At 39.1% G+C, this 22,360-nt stretch overlaps 1 protein-coding gene across 2 annotated transcripts in view; it reads right to left on the bottom strand.

The window, feature by feature from the left end:
* The window catches only part of LOC126234387 (uncharacterized), a 62,864-nt gene that overhangs the window by 26,324 nt on the left and 14,180 nt on the right, over positions 1–22,360 (bottom strand). The window contains exons 2-5 of one of the 2 annotated variants that reach the window (XM_049943074.1): positions 19,815–22,051; positions 18,422–18,637; positions 7,813–8,038; positions 1,638–2,205 (exon numbers count right to left, since the gene is read on the bottom strand). In XM_049943074.1, coding sequence (XP_049799031.1) covers positions 7,824–8,038; positions 18,422–18,637; positions 19,815–21,912 — 2,529 coding nt within the window. In that variant the 5' untranslated portion in view covers positions 21,913–22,051 and the 3' untranslated portion in view covers positions 1,638–2,205; positions 7,813–7,823. Of the gene's footprint in view, positions 1–1,637; positions 2,206–7,812; positions 8,039–18,421; positions 18,638–19,814; positions 22,052–22,360 lie in introns of those variants that run through there. The other variant, XM_049943073.1, reaches the window with a different exon arrangement.

The raw sequence follows: 22,360 nt of genomic DNA, 5'->3' as shown, positions 1-22,360 counted from the left end.
AAGTCACTCGACAGGGCTAGACTAAATACACAATATTGCCAGAAAAAATGCTTGCAGTGACTGGCACTTGGCATTTGCTGAAGGTCACAACACCACCGTTAAGCATACATAGTGTGAGTGTGCTGTGATGTATAGTCATGTCAGGAAAAAAATTTTCCTGAGACTTTTTATACTGAGTCTGTATGTCAAGATTTAGAATGAAAAATTAATAATACAGGAGTTTTACATTATTTTATGTACATTCCTGTGATATGGAACACAATAATCACTATAGTTTTCATAGTCTTCAGAAAAACATACAAATCCCTTGTTCAAACTGCAAAGCCTTCACCCGTGAATTCTTCAGTAAAATAGTACCACTTTTCTCCCAGGAGAATAAAGAGGAATCTTTTCAGCCAAATGAGCTCCTTGTTGAATATATTCCTATCTTTTAGTTTATTTAAATTTTTAACCTCCATACAATCTGGTGTCTGATCAGAAACTTCTGAATGCTGTGTAGGAAGTTTAAAATCCCCCCTGTGATCAGTAATGTAATTGAGCTAAAAATGGAAGTTTTAAGTGTACATTACTTTTCCTATAGAAAATCAAAAGCTCATAAATATACAGGGAAAAAATGGATAGTACTTCCAAATTTTTTAACAATGGAAAACATTATACCCTTTGGTGATACACGTATTCTTGATAATTTTCTGACAGCCTCAATATAACTGTTGAATTCCCCCAGCATAATATGTAATAATGACTAACCATCTCAATGTAACAGTGATATGCTATCTCTGTGTTAATCATGTTCATGATACCTGACAAATGCAGAGCTAAGCTATTTATTTATTTATTTATTTCCTATGTAGTCTATGTGTACCTTGCAATGTAAATTTTTGTTAAGAAGCAGGCCTAAAAACTTTACGTAGTTTGTTTCTGTGATTTACATACACAGTATTAAAACTAATACTAAATAAAATTTGTCTGAAAATCACCAATAATGTTTTATGCTTATGATACACGCAATAGAATACACAATGCAAAGGACAGCCTATAAAATGGTAGAAGTTGAAGGATAAACCTAGGCAGAGCTGGGGAGGGATCTAACACTGCAACCTAAAGGCTGTAAAACGACATCTCACATGGTTAAAAACAACACTATGTTAAATGGACAAAATGGATCCATGTTAGAGGATCATACCACATGGTGTGATTGGATAATATTGCAGATTCATAAAAAATACAACTACTGGTTGTACATATAAAAAATTACAATTATAAACTTTGGAAGATATTAAATTGTAGTTACCTTCAACTTCAGGTCACACAAACACATGAGGTAACAATGTCATGATCATAAAGGTACATTTCTAGACAAAGTTTCCAGATGCCTTTAAAATTAAATAACAAGATACTAGAAAACGATTAAATTTTTATTTATCTGTATTGGGCTTTCAGGCACTGTAGTGTAGGAAACTGAGAGAAAAGGATGTCTCTTGGGTAATCTTTCATGTGCTTTGTTCAGATTTCTAATACTATTTTCATTTTATTTTATGTTTAGTAATACAAACAATTACTTTTTTTACATGATCTGTATATTAATCAACTACAGATACCTCGTGTATTGTTACTGAGTCATTCTGAAGTTTCTCAAAAGTGCTATATGTGGCATATCTTTTCCAGAAAAACTGGTAAGTATTGGAACATTTCCTATTTCATTTTCGCAATCAGCATATGTGATTTAGTACTTTCATCTCATGGCAAGACATGAAGTTCAGATTCGTTGCACTGTGTTATAGTTCGACCAGTGTCAATATTGTTTCAAGTAATGGGACTTATTACAAAATTTGGTCCCATTTAGAGAAAACTATCATTTGTCTAGTCATAGTTGAGTATTCAACATGGAGAGCCATGGCTATCTTCTGGGTGAGGTTGCATTTCATAGAATTACAAAAGCCAAATTACGGTCATGGTTGATCCACCATAATGTCCTTCCACGATTATTAGAATGCCCCAGATGCCATGCACTGTGTAATTTTTTGCTGAATTAGGATTCATTCTGTTGCTGGCACCAACAAAAGATGTGAAAGGGCAATCACATGGTCAATGTGTAGTGCGCATTCAAGCACAGTGGCCGGAATGGCACTTGGTTCGATGATGCACGTTGCAAATGATGGTCCAAAAAACTCAGACTTCTGTGCCATGCAGGTCTCCAAGTGTTATCTGAAAACAGGGAGACTTGTCACAAATTTCGCTTTGTTTATGTGTACAAAGACTAACTGGGCTTCCTTCTGTTGTGAAGTGAGAGTCAAGTGGGCAATAAACAGTTCACAACTGTTGAGAGGGACCAGCAGTCGTCACTGAAATAGGCGAGGTGAAATTTGGTAAAAGGAGACAACAGAGGCCATAAAATCCACGGAAATTGCGCATTCAGTGGAATTATGTGATGGTTGAAAAAATGCTTCCTTTAGCTTGTTGAATTTCAGACCAAGGAAGTCTTTTTCACATTCCTCAGATAATGATCATTAGCAACTGCTTCAAATCACAAAACACTCTATGTACTGAAGGTTTATAACACCTAAGAGTGAACCATAGTCTGAAGTTTGTAGCTCTCAAAAGGTTGTGCTGAACAGTATAATCTTGATTCACAGTTTCCGAAGCTATGATGCTGTATTTGGTGGATTTCATATTTATAATCGTTTATTGTGCAAATATCCAGTGTCAATGCTACAATGCACTAAAGATCCATCCAAGAGACATTCCTTTTTCTCAGTCTGTTGTGCTACAGTGGCTGAAAGTCCAATACCAATATATAAAAATGCTACCTAGGAAAATACAGTTCTTGTGCACGAAGCATTCCTTATAAAGGATTCATATTAAATATGCTGGGATGCTGCTGAAGCAAGTCAGCATGAGTGATCACAGGTTATATGAAAGGAGTATAGCACAAGTGTATAGACAGGGAGATACTAAATGAAATACAATCGGATGTCAGAGGAGCAATACATGAAGCCTTCAATCATTACCATACAAAAATATTATCAAAAGACCCCTCACAAAACCCAAAGAAAGACTGGCCATATGTAAACGCTGTCAATGATACCAAAGTTACTGTATGGGCACTCATGAATAACACAGAAACTGAAATTAGGGTACTACAGAAAAGCACAAATGCTGAACTCTGTTTTTAAGTATTCCTTTATAAAGGACGATACAGTTTAATTTTAATTCTCACATCACTGAAAAGATGAGTAAGTAGATATTGGTGGCAGCAGTGTTGAGAAATAGCTGAAATTCTTAAAATTAAATAAGATCCATGGCCTGATGGTATCCTTATCAGATTATATACAGAATTTGTGACTATGTTAACCTCTGTTTTTACCAGAATATATCATATATTCCCTTAACAAAAAAAAAAAACTTTGCCCACTGATTGGAAGAAATCGAGCATCGCACTCATTTTATAGAACAGTAGTAGAAGTGACCCACAAAATAATAATCTAATATCATTACATCCATCTGCTGTAGAATTTCAGAACATATTCTGAGCTTGAATATTATGGAGTGTCTCAAACAGAATCACTTCCTCTATACCAACCAGTGCAGATTCCTAAAACAACAACCACAGGAAACACAACTTGTGGTTTTTCTCTCATTATGTCTTAAAAGCAATGGATCAAGGCAGTAAGGCAATAACATTTGACTCAATGCCACTTCAATGTTCATTTATAAAAGTCCAATTGTATGAGGTATCAAACAAAATTTGTGACTAGACTGAGGATTCCTTTGTCAGGACAATGCAGTTTGTTAATTTTGGATGAAGTGTCATCACCAGGCTTAATGGCATGGCAAACAATATTAATAAAATTAAAGTATTTGGTTCCAGAGACCTTTTCAAGTCTTAAGACATCTATGACGTATATACGCAGACTGAAGCAACAAATGAAAATTTGTATCAAGCGTGGGATTCGAACCTGGGTCTTTTGCTCACTAGGCAGGTGTGCTAATCACTACACCACGCTGGCACAGTGGCTTTGTGTAACTGTACTGACTACCCCAGTGTGCCTCCATCCTCAATCAAAATTCCCACTCATGCCTCAGCCCACATGGTATTCCCCCTAAACTTGCAGATACTTGCAGTACAGTTGGAGAGCCTCTGCAGTGCTGTCTCAGTTTAGGGGGAATATCAAGTGGGGTGAGGCATGAATGGAAATTTGGACTGAGGAGAGAGGCGTGCTACGGTAGTCCATGCCACTGTGCAAAGCCACTGTGCCAGGTTGGCGAAGGGGTTAGTGCATCTGCCTAGTGAGCAGGTCTGGGCTATCTGGGTTTGAATCGCAGCCTTGGTACAAATTTTCATTTGTCACTTCAATCTTCATGCATACACAACATTAATAGTTAACTCAGGCTTTCTGTAGATGACACATTTATGTAGGTACGACCTGGAAAATGCTACACAATTATTTAGGAAGGTTCTGATAAGATTTCAAAGTGGTGCAAAGGTTGGCGACTTGCTTTAAATGTTCAGAAATGTAATATTGTGTACTTCACTAAATATAAGGTCATACTACTACTATTATTACAATATCAGTGAGTCACAATTGAAACCAGTTAACTCATACAAATATCTGGCAGTAACAATTTGTGGAGATATAAAATGGAACACTCATATAGGCTCAATCAGAGGTAAAGTAGCTCATTGGTAGCATACTGGGAAAATTCAGTCAGTCTACAAATCAAATTTCTAAAAAAACACTCCTGTGACTCTTCACAAAATACTGATCAAGTGTTTGGGAGAATACCAAATGCAACTAAAAGAGGTAACAGAAGACACACAAAGAAGGGTACTAAGAATGTTCACAGGTTTGCTTCACTCAACGGACAAGCCCCAGAAATGCAGAAAACCTTGCACTGGCAGATGCTTGACGACATATGCCAACCATCCCACAAAGCCTACTAACAAATTTCCAAGAACCAGTATTAAGTAAAGAATCTTGGAACATATTACAGTTCACTACATGTCACTCCAATAGGGACAAGACAAGACAACATTAAAATATTTATAGTGCATCCAAAACCATTCAAGCAGTCATTCTTCACACGATACATAAATTAATGGAATGGGAAGAAACACTAATATGTGGTTACATGGGAAGCACCATTTGCCATGCACTTCACAATAGTTTGCAGTGTATGAATGTCGACACAGATATGCTGAAAAATATGATCTAACAAATTTTCATAGTAAGAACACTCCAATGGAGAAATCTAGGATATCCTGCTGCATTCTGCTTGTTTAAGGATTAGAAAGATTACTAACAGATCAGAGAGAAGTGTAGAAATAACCAGTCATTCTTGTCTCTCCTCATGTATGATCTGAATAAGAAGAACCCTCAATGTAATGCATGATGAAAAATACTTTCTGCCATTCATTCATTCATTCATTCATTCATTGTGTGCTGTAGATCCCACATGAAGAATGTTCAGGGCCACAGAATGAGTCAAGAGAGAAGCAGTTTTAGAAAGTAAATGTGCATTAACAGTGAACTATCACTACACTGATTTATATAGTTAGTGATTGCACAGGTTGAAATTAATGTAGTAATATTAACAATTTTTTTATGTATAGTCAGTATACACCTTACAGTGTTATGCAGTATATGTGGATGTAAATATTATCAGGATTTGTACTTATCAAGATCACAAGGCTCTGAACAAGCTGACCTACATTTGAAAATATTGAAATCTGAAGTATTAATGTACGAAAAAATGTTTTTACAACTTCAAGATACAGCACAAATACCCACTGATAACAGATTCCTCCTAACCACCAGCTTTGCTTTTCTACTGCTCTACTCTTCCACACATTTCTCTATGCTAACCTCAGGAACTGCCGTAGGTATTTTGATCCAGCTTTTATTTATATATACACATACTCCAGAGGAAGGTGTTTGTATGTAATTGATAAATATACCATGCAAATTGCTCAGTTATGATGAATTAAAATAAAGAAGTGAAAAAAATGCCACTACCACCTACCAAACAGCTGTGATAACTGGAGAGAGCAATAGTGCCTTGAAGTAGCATTACATGTGACCCAAATAACATCTGATGTAATGGTCTAGCGGATAGCGCATTTGGCTAGACACTGCAAATTTCTAGAATCGAATTCCCACTAGGTTAATCTTCTTTATTTTTTTCCCCTCTCCCTCACTCTGCCTTTTAACTTACCATTCAGCTCTCAATGATGTGGAGATTTGCCAGATATGAAATGTGGCTCTATTCCACATTAAATTGCAGCTTCCCTTTTCCCAGTTTCGTAACAGGTTAGGGTCGTGCAAGTCATCTAAGTAACACCCAACTGATTTCAGTTGCTTCACAACAACTGCATAGTGAAAAAACATGAGTGCAAAACCCATTGTTTTTATTTTTATGCATACAGTAAAATGGAGGATAGGATGCAGCTTTACTTCATTTATATAAAGCAAGTTTTGCAGCAGCGCAGCAGATGACTCAACTGTAAGTTTTCTTTTTTCCTTGAGTCAAACGTATATGTGAACATCATTCTCTGTGTGGTGGGGTGAAAGATAATATTTGTTTGGACATTTTCAAACTGTACAGAAGACTGGTAAATGAATCTCCGCTGGTGCAAAATAGATTTAGGTATTTTAAAGATCAGAAAACATGAGCATGATGTTCTTGAAAGGGATTCAGAAATTTCTTGTGGATGAATATACGAGATCTCGAAATATTTCTGCAGATGGTTGAGGTATGAATATGATGAAAATTTCAGACTGCCAGTTTCTGCCTCCTTCAGATTCCTGGTTATAATTCACACTCTTAATTCACTGCAAATTCTTCGAACAACAGACAGTGAGTTACTCAATTTTGAAGTATCATAACTAACATCACTAACAATGAAAAGATAACAACCTCAGAATCAGCTCGTTATGCGTGACTTACAATTTGAAATAATAAAATATTTTTAACCAACAGTTTCCCTGCAATCATTCGAGAACAACTTTACAGTGAAAAAACATGTGAAACAAAAAAATATGGTGTTTTATTTTTTATGCTCCAAGTAAAACATTTTCCGATAAAGTACTTCAGTAATTTTGCTTCATTTACATGCAATACATTCTTTCAGCAGTGCAGCACATGAGTGAGCTTTCGGTTTCCTGCTTTCATTGAATCAAATCTAGATGTGGACACAATTATTTGCTGGCATGGCAAAGAAGTCTGCCACAAAGAGCACACAGCAAAAAATTATGGCAATGAATCTTAACAATGGATCACAGTGCATACTAGTCTACACAAGAGGAGTGATGAAACATGAGCAAATCATGTCAATCATGTATGTTTTTCTTATTTTTTCTTTTATTTGTGCCACCTCAGCCAGCCTCCAATTTGTACGGATTCACACACACACACACACACACACACACACACACACACACACACACACACACAGAGTATTTACATTGGTTGTAAACATACTACTTACATCACAATGTGACTTGACATGTCACTCCAAGCACCAATTCTGTATAGAGCAGACAACATTCATGCCTCCAGACAACTGCCTTGGTGTGCACAGCTTTTTGCATCATGTAAGTTATATGAAAGTGGTGGTATTCACTAAATTAATGCTGCTCTTTTAAATTTTACTCGTGGCCCACAAACAAAATACACTAAGCCAGTGAAGTTGTCTGGCCATTGATACTTCATGCTTCCCAAGCAAAGCCATGCCTGGTTGCTAGTTTCCCCACATAAAAAACATTTGCCATAATTTACATATGATGAATGAAAATTAAACAAAATAACTCTCACCTATCAAAGAATCAACGTCCTTCAAATGATCCATCTGAATTTCCAGCATCCTGAGGCAATTCTACTCCAACATATGGTTCATCCTTTGTGGGCACTGAGCCAACATACCGCACCCTTCCGACCATCACTCGTCCTTCATTTGTAATCACTTTCACAAAGTAATCCAGCTTCAGATCACGGGGAATTTTTGGAAGGAAAGGATGAGCTGATTTTGGTGGTCTGAACTCTGCAAACACGGAAGTCATTTGCAAATAAGTAACATTGAGCCTCGAGAGAGAGAAAGAGAGAGAGAGAGTTAAACATCATGTTCCATACATCCCACTCAAAATGGCGAACTTCCCAGGATGTGAAACATATTAAATTGTACATCAACGCACAGAAGCAGCCACTAGAGGCTATTTCTGTAAGGTATGTTTACTAAGAACAAATTATGACCAGTGCTAATCTACTGACACTGATAATTATTGGAAGTGCTTTTAAATTATTTTATAAAGGGTGTTCCTCCTAAGAATGGCCAGGTGCAGTTCCTGTGGTGTTTTGGTAGATATTCACAATTTCTGTTTTTGCAATATTTAAATGGAGTCAGTCCAAACAAATACTGCTCATCACATCTTTAATGTGATGGCCATTGTCAACAGAAAGTGTTGGTTTGTTTCGCAGACAAACAAAATGATTTTTAAAGTGAGATTTTACATCTCTTTCGATATAACTGTCCCAGATTAGTCTACTGTGGTATTCATTCTATGAATGTTTGTTAACGGGGACAGAAAACACAAAGAATAACAAAGTATTCCAGCAGCAACTGCGCTACCTTGGCCCCTGCTGACTGCTACTGCCATTCAGATTCACTGGTGATGAGCAGTATATTTTGGGGCTGATTCCAGCAACATGTTGCAAATATTACATTGCAACTATCTGCTGAAACATATGAGAAAATACACCTAATCACTGTTAGGAGAGACATCTGGTACACTTAATCTATTTTTACTGTGTATATTAGGTAAAAAACTCTATTTTTTAAAAATCACAGCTTCAACTTTTGTACTGTTATACTTTTTTTATCCAATACTTCAAACAAAGCATTTATGTAACTTAACTCAGATCATTATCAGCTGTCTATGTATTGTCAAAGTCAAGATCTGTAACATTATTTATGTGAAATATATATCCCCACATCCAAATATTCTGAAAAATTTAGGAGTAGTAGGTATTCTTTTACTTTATTTTTGAACATCTGGGCATTTTCAATTTTATATATATATATATAACATTCCACGTAGGAAAAATATATCTAAAAACAAAGATGATGTGACTTACCAAATGAAAGTGCTGGCAGGTCGACAGACACACAAACAAACACAAACATACACACAAAATTCAAGCTTTTGCAACAAACTGTTGCCTCATCAGGAAAGAGGGAAGGAGAGGGAAAGACGAAAGGATGTGGGTTTTAAGGGAGAGGGTAAGGAGTCATTCCAATCCCGGGAGCCGAAAGACTTACCTTAGGGGGAAAAAAGGACGGGTATACACTCACACACATATCCATCCACACATATACAGACACAAGCAGACATATTTAAAGACAAAGAGTTTGGGCAGAGATGTCAGTCGAGGCGGAAGTGCAGAGGCAAAGATGTTGTAGAATGGCAGGTATGAGTGGCGGCAACTTGAAATTAGCGGAGATTGAGGCCTGGTGGGTAACGGGAAGAGAGGATATATTGAAGAGCAAGTTCCCATCTCCGGAGTTTGGATAGGTTGGTGTTGGTGGGAAGTATCCAGATAACCCGGACGGTGTAACAATGTGCCAAGATGTGCTGGCCGTGCACCAAGGCATGTTTAGCCACAGGGTGATCCTCATTACCAACAAACACTGTCTGCCTGCGTCCATTCCTGTGAATGGACAGTTTGTTGCTGGTCATTCCCACATAGAATGCATCACAGTGTAGGCAGGTCAGTTGGTAAATCACGTGGGTGCTTTCACACGTGGCTCTGCCTTTAATCGTGCACACCTTCCGGGTTACAGGACTGGAGTAGGTGGTGGTGGGAGGGTGCATGGGACAGGTTTTACACCGGGGGCGGTTACAAGGATAGGAGCCAGAGGGTAGGGAAGGTGGTTTGGGGATTTCATAGGGATGAACTAACAGGTTACGAAGGTTAGGTGGACGGCAGAAAGACACTCTTGGTGGAGTGGGGAGGATTTCATGAAGGATGGATCTCATTTCAGGGCAGGATTTGAGGAAGTTGTATCCCTGCTGGAGAGCCACATTCAGAGTCTGGTCCAGTCCCGGAAAGTATCCTGTCACAAGTGGGGCACTTTTGTGGTTCTTCTGTGGGAGGTTCTGGGTTTGAGGGGATGAGGAAGTGGCTCTGGTTATTTGCTTCTATACCAGGTCGGGAGGGTAGTTATGGGATGCGAAAGCTGTTGTCAGGTTGTTGGTGTAATGGTTCAGGGATTCCGGACTGGAGCAGATTCGTTTGCCACGAAGACCTAGGCTGTAGGGAAGGGACCGTTTGATGTGGAATGGGTGGCAGCTGTCATAATGCAGATACTGTTGCTTGTTGGTGGGTTTGATGTGGACGGACGTGTGAATCTGGCCATTGGACAGATGGAGGTCAACGTCAAGGAAAGTGGCGTGGGATTTGGAGTAGGACCAGGTGAATCTGATGGAACCAAAGGAGTTGAGGTTGGAGAGGAAATTCTGGAGTTCTTCTTCACTGTGAGTCCAGATCATGAAGATGTCATCAATAAATCTGTACCAAACTTTGGGTTGGCAGGCCTGGGTAACCAAGAAGGCTTCCTCTAGGCGACCCATGAACAGGTTGGCGTACGAGGGGGCCATCCTGGTACCCATGGCCGTTCCCTTTAATTGTTGGTATGTCTGGCCTTCAAAAGTGAAGAAGTTGTGGGTCAGGATGAAGCTGGCTAAGGTAATGAGGAAAGAGGTTTTAGGTAGGGTGGACGGTGATCGGCGTGAAATAAATATTCCGCACGTCCAGGGCCTCGCTGCGATGGAGCACTTCCTTTCACGCCGATCACCTGGCACCCTACCTATGTGGGAATGACCAGCAACAAACTGTCCATTCGCATGAATGGACACAGGCAGACAGTGTTTGTTGGTAATGAGGATCACCCTGTGGCTAAACATGCCTTGGTGCACGGCCAGCACATCTTGGCACAGTGTTACACTGTCCGGGTTATCTGGATACTTCCCACCAACACCAACCTATCCAAACTCCGGAGATGGGAACTTGCTCTTCAATATATCCTCTCTTCCCATTACCCACCAGGCCTCAATCTCCGCTAATTTCAAGTTGCCGCCACTCATACCTGTCATTCAACAACATCTTTGCCTCTGCACTTCCACCTCGACTGACATCTCTGCCCAAACTATTTGTCTTTAAATATGTCTGCTTGTGTCTGTATATGTGTGGATGGATATGTGTGTGTGTGTGTGTGTGTGTGTGTGTGTGTGTGTGTGTGTGTGTGTGTGTGTGAGTGTATACCCGTCCTTTTTTCCCCCTAAGGTAAGTCTTTCCGCTCCCGGGATTGGAATGACTCCTTACCCTCTCCTTCCCTCTTTCCTGATGAGGCAACAGTTTGTTGTGAAAGCTTGAATTTTGTGTGTATGTTTGTGTTTGTTTGTGTGTCTGTCGACCTGCCAGCACTTTCATTTGGTAATTCACATCATCTTACACTTCTGCTCTGAAAAATATTGTGAAGTGCATGGCAGAGGTTACTTCCCAACTTCCAAATGTACCACATCTAAAACTGTGGCAGTATCAACGCATTTTCCATAATGCGCATCACCAAGGGGGAGGGGGTATGTGTACTTTATGTGTAGTATCATAGCAAATCAATCCCATGCAGGGGGCAATCGTTCAAGTTAAGGGGTTGGCAGAAGTTCCACAGTCAACTGACAGTGGCAGTGACAAGCACCTGCCAACCACTAGCAGCACAAGTGCTATGCCCCCTGTGTCATGAGTATGAAATGACTGCCCGACTGCAGTACTGCCCAATTATTATGGAGTGGTAAATGAGTTCTTGCTGAGCTGTTGTGTAGCTCCAGCCTAGATCGGACTAGCACCAACACAGTGTAGCTGCAACTTTCTTTGTGAAAGTAATATTTTAGGATTGGCCTCAAGACTTACATTTATGTTTTAATTGTTGACAGATGAAGTATTTGACTTATCCTGGCTTTGTCAAGGACTTGTACTGTATATGGAATTCATCAAGGAGTCCCTGTATTCAAGTGAAGTACGAGGCTGACTCAAATGAAGACCTTCAAATGGAAGCCATTAGGAGCAAGGTCTGGTGAATTAGGAGCATGTACCAAACACTCAAATTTAATTTCCTGAATAGTCTCAACTGTCTTGTGGGCTATATGTGCTTCGGTGTTGTCACAACATAGCAATACTCTGAAATCCGAAGTCCTTGTCCTTTACTCCTGATTGCAGGGCAAAGTTGATTTTTGAGAATGTCTGTATAAGAAGCACTGATACCGTCACTCCCCTATCCACGTAATGCTCCAAAATCACTCAATCTGCATTTCAGAAGAGACAGAACATGACTTTTCCAGCAGACAGTTGAGTACAGAAGATTTTTGATTTTGTCAATGAGATGTGGGGCCATCCTTGTCTGACCTTTCACTTCTGGTTGGTGACAGTGGACCCAAGTCTCATCAGCTGTAACAATTTTTCCAAGATATGTATCACTTTTGGGGTGAAAATGATGCAAAAGCTCTTCACAGGCACCAACACAATGCTCTTTCAATTTGACTGTCAACTGACATGGCATCCATCTTGCAGACACCTTCTTGAAGGTGAACAATATTCTGCACTTAACCAATACGATTCTTCAAAATTGTGGCTGTTTTGTTCAGAGCAACACCTCTGTTCTGCTTTACAAGATCCTCCATTAACACAATGTACACAGTGAGTCTGCCCTGGTCTTGGGACATCTTTCACAGACGTTGCACTGCTTTCAAACTTCTACACCACACATACACTTGCTGCAATGACTAACATGATCACCATATTGCAGTACCATTCTGTGATGAATGCCGATTGATTTGACGCTTCCACTACAAAGAAAACACATTACAGATCACTACTCATTGCGATGCATATTGACAGCCAGGCAGCCATCTTGTTGTGGATGCTGATGCCTTCTGCTGCATTACAGCATTACTGTGCCACTTGTCAGCCACTTTCTGAACTTCAAGGAACATTACTGCCACCTACCAACTCCAATACACAACTTTTCAAAATATTATGGACCTTCTAAGGTTTTCATCTGAATCACCCATGTACATTATATCAAATTCTCAAAGCTCGTGTTCTCTCATTCCTTTTATTATGTCCCAGAACCCATGCACCATCCCAACACAAGTAATTTTGGCAACGAGATTACCTGATTGCTTCATTATGACCACACAAAAAAAAAATTTTTTTTAAACGAAAAAGATCATTAATTGTCATGGACTTATATAACTACAAACTTCTTTAAGTGATATTGACGTGTAAGTGGAATTCAGAACCTGAAAATACACTGAAGAGCCAAACAAACTGGTACACCTGCCTAATATCGGGCAGGGCCCTCGCAAGCACACAGAAGTGCCGCAACATAACATGGTATGGACTTGACTAATGTCTGAAGTAGTGTTGGAGGGAACTGACACCATGAATCCTGCAGTGCTGTCCATAAATCCATAAGAGTATGGGGGGTTGGAGATCTCTTCTCAACAGCACATTGCAAGGCATCCCAGATATGCTGATGTCTGGGGAGTTTGGTGGGCAGTGGAAGTGTTTAAACTCAGAAGAGTATTCCCTGCAGCCACTCTGTAGCAATTCTGGACATTTGGAGTGTCACACTGACTTGCTGGAATTGCCCAGGTATGTTGTAATGCACAATCGACATAAATGGATGCAGTTGATCAGATAGGATGCTTACGTAGGTGTCAGAGTCATATTTAGATGTATCTGGGATCCCATATCACTCCAACTGTACCCACCCCACATCATTACAGAGCATCCACCAGCTTGAACATTCCCCTGCTGACATGTAGGGTTCATGGATTCATGAGGTTGTCTCCGTACCCATACATGTCCATCCACTCAATACAATTTGAAACAAGACTCGTCTGACCAGGTAACATGTTTCCAGTCATCAACAGTCCAATGTCAGTGTTGACGGGCCCAGGTGAGGCATAAAACTTTGTGCCGTGCAGTCATCGAGGGCACACAAGTGAGCCTTCGGCTCTGAATGCCTGTTTCGATGACGTTTTGTTGAATGGTTTGTATACTGGCACTTCTTGATGGCCCAGCATTGAATCTGCAGTGGAAGGGTTGCACTTATGTCACAATGAACGATTCTCTTCAGTTGTCACTGGTCCTGTTCTTGCAGTATCTTTTTCTGGCCGCAGTGATGTCAGAGATTTGATATTTTACCAGATTCTTGATATTCATGGTACACTCATGAAATTGTCATACACGAAAATCCTGACTTCATCACTACCTCGGAGATGCTGTGTCCCTTCGCTCATATGCCGATTATATCACCATGTTCAAACTCACTTAAATCTTGATAACCTGCCATTGTAGCAGCAGTATCTGATCTAACAACTACTTGTTGTCTTATATAGGTGTTGCCTGTTTACTTTTATTTATTTATTTATTTATTTCATTTCATGTTCCGTAGATCCTGGTAGTGAATGAATCACAAGGATATGGAACATGTCAGATTCTACATAGTTCAAATATAACTTGTATAAATACAATAAAAAGATACAATGTAAATAAAAATCAACTAAACAACAGCACAATCAATTAACAGAAAATTGTGTTTCACATGTTAAGGATGAGTAATATATTTATTATATGGAATGTGTCAGATTGTACACAGTTGAAATATATCTTACACAAATAACAGATACAATGTAAATAAGATATCAGCTATACAACAGCACATTCAGTTAACAGAACTTTTTTGTTTCACATGTTAAGGATGTGTAATATATACAGGAGTCAAGATAAACTAAATATTCCAAAGGAAATACAGGAATACCAATAAATAATTGTCATATGGCTACGATAGAACTCAAAATAAAATTCATTATACTAAGTTTACACCACTTACAAATTTAGTGATTATATACTTTTCTTTCACACATTCATCAACTGTATAAAAAGAATTCTCTATCAGGTACTCCTTGAGAGTTTGTTTGAATCATTTACATACCTACCAACATTTACGTACCTACCAATCGTGTGCACATGTATGACGTTACATTAACATTTAACCATGTTTTCTGGGTACTTCACTTTCTTGTTGGGCACTATATAAAATGTGTGTACTATATCTGTGTGCTCCAGATCCATATTAAAGGATAAATTTTGGTCTGGGGACGTGATGGGGTTGCGTCGGGTGAGTAGAAGAATAAAGGAAGGCAGGTCACTGGAATGTGGTCAAACATTTTCCTCCTTTGTGCATCTGCTAAGAGCCCCCACTCGCTCTAGCCCAAAATGTCACAAGAAGCAGCTAAATGTGGTTCCATAATTACAACAACCCTTCTGCAGTATGCCTTATAAACCAGTAGTAATGCAATGTGCAGACACAGCCACGGTGAGTTTACTTCCCATAAAACCCATTAACATCACACACAATACAGATATTAGTTACTAATAATAGTAATGCAACAAGAATGTACAGACAGAACTTATGTAAATCTACACTCGGTGCTAGATGGGAAATGGATTATTAGTCATTGGGAATGGCAGCTGTAGTATTCTGCTTGGGAAATGCCGCTTTCCCCATCATGAGTGATGCTCGCTTTTCATTTCCAGACAGACTATACCTCTCCAGCAGTTCCCACCAATTCCTCTTATGTGACTAGACAAAGAAACTTCACTGTGCTCATATTTATATATATGGAGTTACTTTTGGTTCATTAAGTGAGTACTTATTTGCAGTTATTAAGTGAGTTTTTGTATAAAATACATTTGTAACAATGATGTTTGAGAAGTGTTTCATTTGTAAGTGCAATGTTGTCAGTGACTTACGTTAACAGCAGTGGGAAAGGGATTGGGATGGTAAATGTAGAAGATGCTGACTATAATTGACAGCATGTTGTAAATACTTGTACACTATAGTGAATTAATGAATGGTAGGAATGTTACTGCACAGTCAGCATTAATTTTGTTGCTAGTAGACTGCATTAATCTCTTCCACTCAGGAATTACTGGCACTTTTACAGTGAGCTGAGCTGGATGGAGCCACTGGCCACACATCCACAATTCATCTTGCTAGGTGGGTATCATTATGTCAGATGGGATGGGACTGAGCACATTCAAGTCTAGAACAGTAATCTGTTGCAAAGCATTGCTTGTTTGATGTTCAATTATTCATTCACCTTTACTTTATGAATACCACAAAACAGAATTGTGACAGAGATGGAAGTAACAGTACCACATGACAAAGTTAATAAACACTACCACAGTTAAGGGTACCTGCTCAGTAAAAAGAAGGAATATTAGGGTTTAATATCCCTCCAGTGACTAGGTCATTAAAGATAGAATACAAGATTGGTTGGGGGGGAGGGGGGGGGCGGGGGGAGGGGGAAATGGAGAAGAAAATTGGCTGTGTCCTTTTGAAATGATCCGTATAGATGTTTCCCTTCAGCAATTTTGGGAAACCCATATAAATAATTAATAAGGATGGCTAGACAAGGAACTGAACCTTGGTCCTCCCCAAGTGTAAGTCCAGTTTCAGTGTCTTAAGCACTGGACCATTTGCTCAGCAAATCCATCTGAATTGGCAGTGAAGATGAGTCGAACCTACTCAGAGTGGCATTACTGCTGCTGTTTAACACTATTTTATTAATGAAATAGACTTTTCTGAAGAAAACAAAACACATAGAACGCTTTAAAAGAAAGTAAAGTATTGATTACTGCAGTGCAAAAATGATTGCCTGGAGTTGCACTGATACTGTGCAGGCCAGACAACACATTGTGACATTGATGGTGGAGAATAATTGTGTATGAGCACTGCAATGTACACCTTGCCTTACAGTTAGAAGACACAACTCGTCAAGATTTCCTTCAAAAGAGAGGGAAGGGTGCAATGAAAATTAGAGAGTGGCTTTTTGTCTGTACCTGCTTCAGAATAACAAAATGATCAACACTTATGTGTAATTGAATATGCAATGATGCCACTATGTCTTTTAATAATTGCCTGCATATGCAGTCTGGTGGCAGCAGCAGCAGCAGCAGCAGCAGCAATAGATGCCCAGTCCCCTACTGATAACATTTACATAGTCCCTGTTGCTATGCAGAACCGAGTTCACTTTACTGGATTGTAACAGCTTTTATCACTTCTCTCCACTGCTTTACTGAGCATGTGCTGAATAAATACATCCCACAGAGAAGAACTGTACACAGAAATTAAGTTACCTGCCACAAGTGTCATCTGCAATGACTGTGGTGATCAGGAACTGAAGTATAGAGCACCTTGATAACATCTGGGAGAACAGACAGCATAAGAAATGCATTCTCTAATTAGACACTGTTATGACAGCTAGTGCATTAACATCTAGTGACTTATTAATTATTTAAATTGATCCAGCTGAAGCACTAGTTCAGCTTCCTGCCATCTCACTGGTGCCGTGCCACTGCTAGAATAACAACTCATATTATTAGTTACAGCGCTTTTGAGTGTAGGTATGTTTACAACTAATACAAAAAATATACTTTACAAAAAAGACTCTTCTGTAACACTGTAGTTTCATGGTATGTTAATAACACACCATGCAGTACAAGTGCATCTACACAATTTTAGGTGGCAGTTATCACTGTAAGACAAATGTGTGCTGTTGCCTTGCATTCCTCTAATGCATAAGTCCACTGCAACAATATATACTTTAACTAGAATGTATCTCTCGCTATCAAATTATGAAAAGTATTTCTGGATCAAGCTGATTCTCCTTCACAGGAACATTTGGAGATTTCATTATTTATAGCACTGTTGTTTACAAAGCTATGTAGTAGAAAATGTAATCACACTCTGATACACGTCAAGATACGAGTAAACAAAAATGTAATTTTTTTTTTTTTATTCAACATCTTTAATTTCCGGAAGTTCTTCACCAATTGCTTTCAAATTTTGACACAATTTTGCATTCGAATACGAACATGTTTCTATATACCTACAGGAGTGCCATGTAGTATATAAATATAATATACAAAGGGATATATTGTTATAGAAAATTTCATCTTTGTTTGTTTAAAATCTTAAATCTCTGAAAGGTCTTCAATGTTTACTTTGAAAATTTGACACAAAGTTGCTTGCAAATAGGCATATGTTTTTATGTATATATTTTTTAATTATGTAAGTATATAATATATAAAGGGGAAACATTTTTGCCAAAAGTCTGAAAAATTACGTTACTCATTTACTTCAGATTTTTATAACTATAACAAACATTTGGATTTAACCCGCTGATGAAAAAAAGTGTTAAAATAATGTTTTTGAGACATCTAAATTAAAGAATCCCCCCATCCACAACACACACAGACATGCACACATATTATATACACCTTATTAAAGTTGACATACCTCTTATTGGATCGGGCTCTGATACACGTCGGACCTGCCTGCGCTTTACAGTTCTACTCCAGTCTGTACCCGTCAACATTGAGTCAATTGATCGCCTCAAATATTCTTCTGCTTCATCAATAAGAGAATCTGTCGAGTCCCCACTCTCCAGTTCCACGTCTGCCCGTAGATCAGGCAGTGACTGGCCAGGGTGTCCTCGATGGTGCAATGGAGCATCTGTAGCCATTAAGATGTAACATGACTGTAATTAGTGTGATTGGAACTTTACCGTATGCCTTTAATAAAAATTTCAACAAATAAAATATAAGAGGCATCTCATGCTAAAAAATTTTTTGCTCCTTTTTTAATAATTTTGCACCAGCAGTTCAAAATATTGCTCTATTCTAGAACGAAACTTTGAATTTTCAGTAGAATGTCCATTTAAACTGAACATTCTTGGCTAATTCAAAAGTGTGTAGCAAATCGGGACTCAAACTCAAGATATTTCCTCGATGTTCGCAGTGTTTTTGACAAAAACAGTCATCCCACAACAAGCTCACAGCCTGACTCTGCACTAGTGTTCCAGTTTAATACAAATTTTAATTGACAGAAAACTAATTTCATTTAACTTCTTAGAGTGAAACTTGTTTTCTGAAATGTGGAGCACAGGCTGTGGCTAACTCATTATCCAAAACATCCCTTCTATAAGATGTGCTAGTTCAGAAAGGTGTCAAGGAAAGCCTCCCAGGAGCTTGGAAAAATAGACTAGAACACAGGCAATTAAAACTTTTAGTAGGTCTAATGAGCTTGGATAGTACAGGTGCTAGACCACTGTACATTAATGACAAAGATGTGGGCTTCTGTCCCTGCCTGACACACAGCTCTAATTGGCCTTGGAAGTTCATCTTTGCATTAAAAACACACATTGTTGCATTAAATTCCAAAAGCCAAAGGAGAAGCAAGGTATTAACTATGAATTCTTTGTAACTGTACGACACTAGCACATATAGGACTTAACCATTTTAGGACATTTAGAATGACACGTTTTCATATAGCATAAAAGTAATGCACAATCCTGAATTGATATTAGTTCACAAACCTGCACAGATACCTTGATACAAACTGAATACATACAGCAATACTGGACTGTAAAAGGCTCTACTCCCATGGTCAATTTTTCAATGCTACTCATTTCAAAGAGAGACAAACATAAATGACTTTTATCAAACCTGAAAGCAACTCATTTCTTCTAGCATTTGATTTTCCAGGGTGAATATAATAGTCTATAAAAATATCTATAAAAGGGATTGAAAGAAATGGATGCCTTTTATAACAGATACAAAAAATTGTAAAAGTAACTAGTTTTGAAAAAAGATATTTTGATACTACACAAATATTTTACATTATTTCTTACCAAAGAAAGTAACTCTGTTTCTCGTTCTTGCTTTTGACAATCTTGCTTGGGGCTGTTTTGCAGACCAATATGATGGAGTATACAAGTCTGCTTCAGACTGTGGAGTAGCATAGGAAGGTGCAAATGGAGTAACGTGACCCCACCGGCAACGTGTTGGTGATGAGGGAACAGAACCCCACGTCGGCTTCTGCGGCACACCTGCTTTGTGATAGGAATCTGGAGAAGGTCTCCACGAGTACCTCCTTTTGGATTCAGGATATTCGTATGATGACTGATGGGTTATGGATGTCAGTGACCCACGATAACGAGTACTCCCTGGTACACTGTCCCATCCAAGCCTGTTTTGAGAACTACCATAGCTTATTGGGCCACTCTGTGAACAGTCACAGGATGGAGACCAAGCATCCTTCCCATAATCACGAAAATGAGAATAGCTTGGAGATATCAGACTAGATCCTGTGTGCCCATCATGTCCTCCATTCACATTCTTCATATATGCATGAGCATGAGGGTAATTCCTACAGAGAGCAGGACCAACCACTCCAGTGCAACCTCCTTCAACTTCATCCTGGCAAAGATGATCTGCACTGCGTGAAAGCTCTGGTACCATACTTGTGAAGTTGATGTCAGACAATAATGTTCTTCGTGCCTCTCGAGTTTTTTCAGAGAGTCGTAGGGAATACTTGTTTGGCAGTTGTTGCACTGGGAGTGTGAATTTTGATGGTAAGGTTGTAAAGTTGTGCGCCACCTTATGTGCTAAGTAGCTTTCAGATTTCCAGTGAGATGGTAATGCAGTGATATCAGTTTGTGCTTCAGACTCTCTTTTTATGGCATTCTTTTCTGAAAGAATGGGTCTCACTGGAGACTGTTTGCATTCAGAACCACTTTTTTTACTCACCACTGGTGAAAATTTTACAGTGGCGCTCCTTGGACTGGCAGAAAACAAAACTGTGCCATGGCCTCGGCTACCGGGCAGTGGGTCACGCACTATTGGCTGGTGGATAAGGGGATTTGGTAGAGTGTTTCTTCTGGACACACGTCCCTGTTGCTCAATTTCATCAACAACTCCACACTTTGATATGTCTGTTTCCACTAGTACAGACTGTGTCCATACTTTCGTCAGGTTAGATTCTTTTGACGCATCTTTAGCATCTTCTATTGATCCCCTGTCCTCACCATCTGTCTCTTGTGCCTCTTCAGGTAGTTCATCAAAATGGTCAGCCTCAGAAAATTTCACCAAGACACTGCCCGGCTGCCAATTCTCTGCTTCAGTTATTGATACGAGGTCTTCCTGCAGCATGCCCAACTCTTTTGTTTCCTCTGTCGTAAATATGAGTTCGATGTCATCCACCTCTTCAGACTCGTTGTCAGACTCGCCGGCGTTCTTGCCACCCTGTGGGGATACCTGCTCCTGCTCACTGCATGCTGATTTGTCTCCACTGCTCTCTGACAGTGACTTGATGACTTGCACTTGTTCACCTTTCTGTGTCTTCGTCTCATCTGAATCCAGTTTAACAGCATCTCTATTGCCTTTATCAGCAACACTATTCTCAGTATTCTCTGTAATTTGATTTGCATTTTTTATAGCTGGAGAAATAGTTTGGAGATTATGTGCAGCTTGTGTAGTAGCTTCAGCACCTTTAACTGGCACAGATGAAGTAGTTACTCTTGCCTCTATATTTTCCCGCACAGCTTCCACGGAGCTTCCTGTTTTACCTTGTAGATCCTTTCCTTCGACAATCAATTCTGAACTTTCTTTCAGTTTTTTGTTTGTGGAAGACTCCATGTGTCCAGTAGCTAGCTCTACTGCAGACTGCTCCTCACGTGGGTGTAATACATTACCCACGGTTTCTGGAACATTTTTTACATCCAAAATTCGCTGCCGCAAAATGTGGTTTTCCAGTGAGAGTTTTTCAATTGTGTCTGTGTAAACAGCACTCGATCGCACTTTAAGTCGCAGTGCTTCCAATTCTGTACGTGACTTATCGAGGGCCACACGTAAGGCAACAACTGTCTGATGCAGTGCCCTCACTGTCTCCAGGTGCTGTGTGTCAGGGGCCAATGGAGCAAACATTTCCCCACATTCTGTGCTTTCCATTCAGCTTCTACTGTCATGACTATACCCTTATATCACGCAGACAGTGACTTTTTGAAGCAATAATCCTAGATTTCTCACTCCCCTCAAAAGTAATTATGAATACTGCTCAGAGTGCCACAGGAGGACTACCTTCAACAATCTGAAATAAAAAGAGCAGAGTGTAATATTATAACAATTGTCCATATTGTGGCAGGATACAAATGCTACATAATGATGAGAGAATCAAAGCAATATTCAAATGAGTATTTGATTGAAGAGCAACAATGTAGAAATCGTTTGCTGAGCTTCTGAAACATTTACTGAACTAACAGCTGAGTTTGCTAAGGTAGACTAAAGTTATCTTCGCTTGTTGTGCATTAGTAATTATTTAAATATTACCAGTTTTACAACTAAATCTTAATAAAAAGTAACTTGACACCATTGCAGAAAATATATACGCTTACAAAAA

The sequence above is a fragment of the Schistocerca nitens genome, chromosome 2 (assembly GCF_023898315.1).
Source record: "Schistocerca nitens isolate TAMUIC-IGC-003100 chromosome 2, iqSchNite1.1, whole genome shotgun sequence".
Taxonomy (NCBI): domain Eukaryota; kingdom Metazoa; phylum Arthropoda; class Insecta; order Orthoptera; family Acrididae; genus Schistocerca; species Schistocerca nitens.
This window is presented reverse-complemented; position numbering and strand designations above follow the sequence as displayed.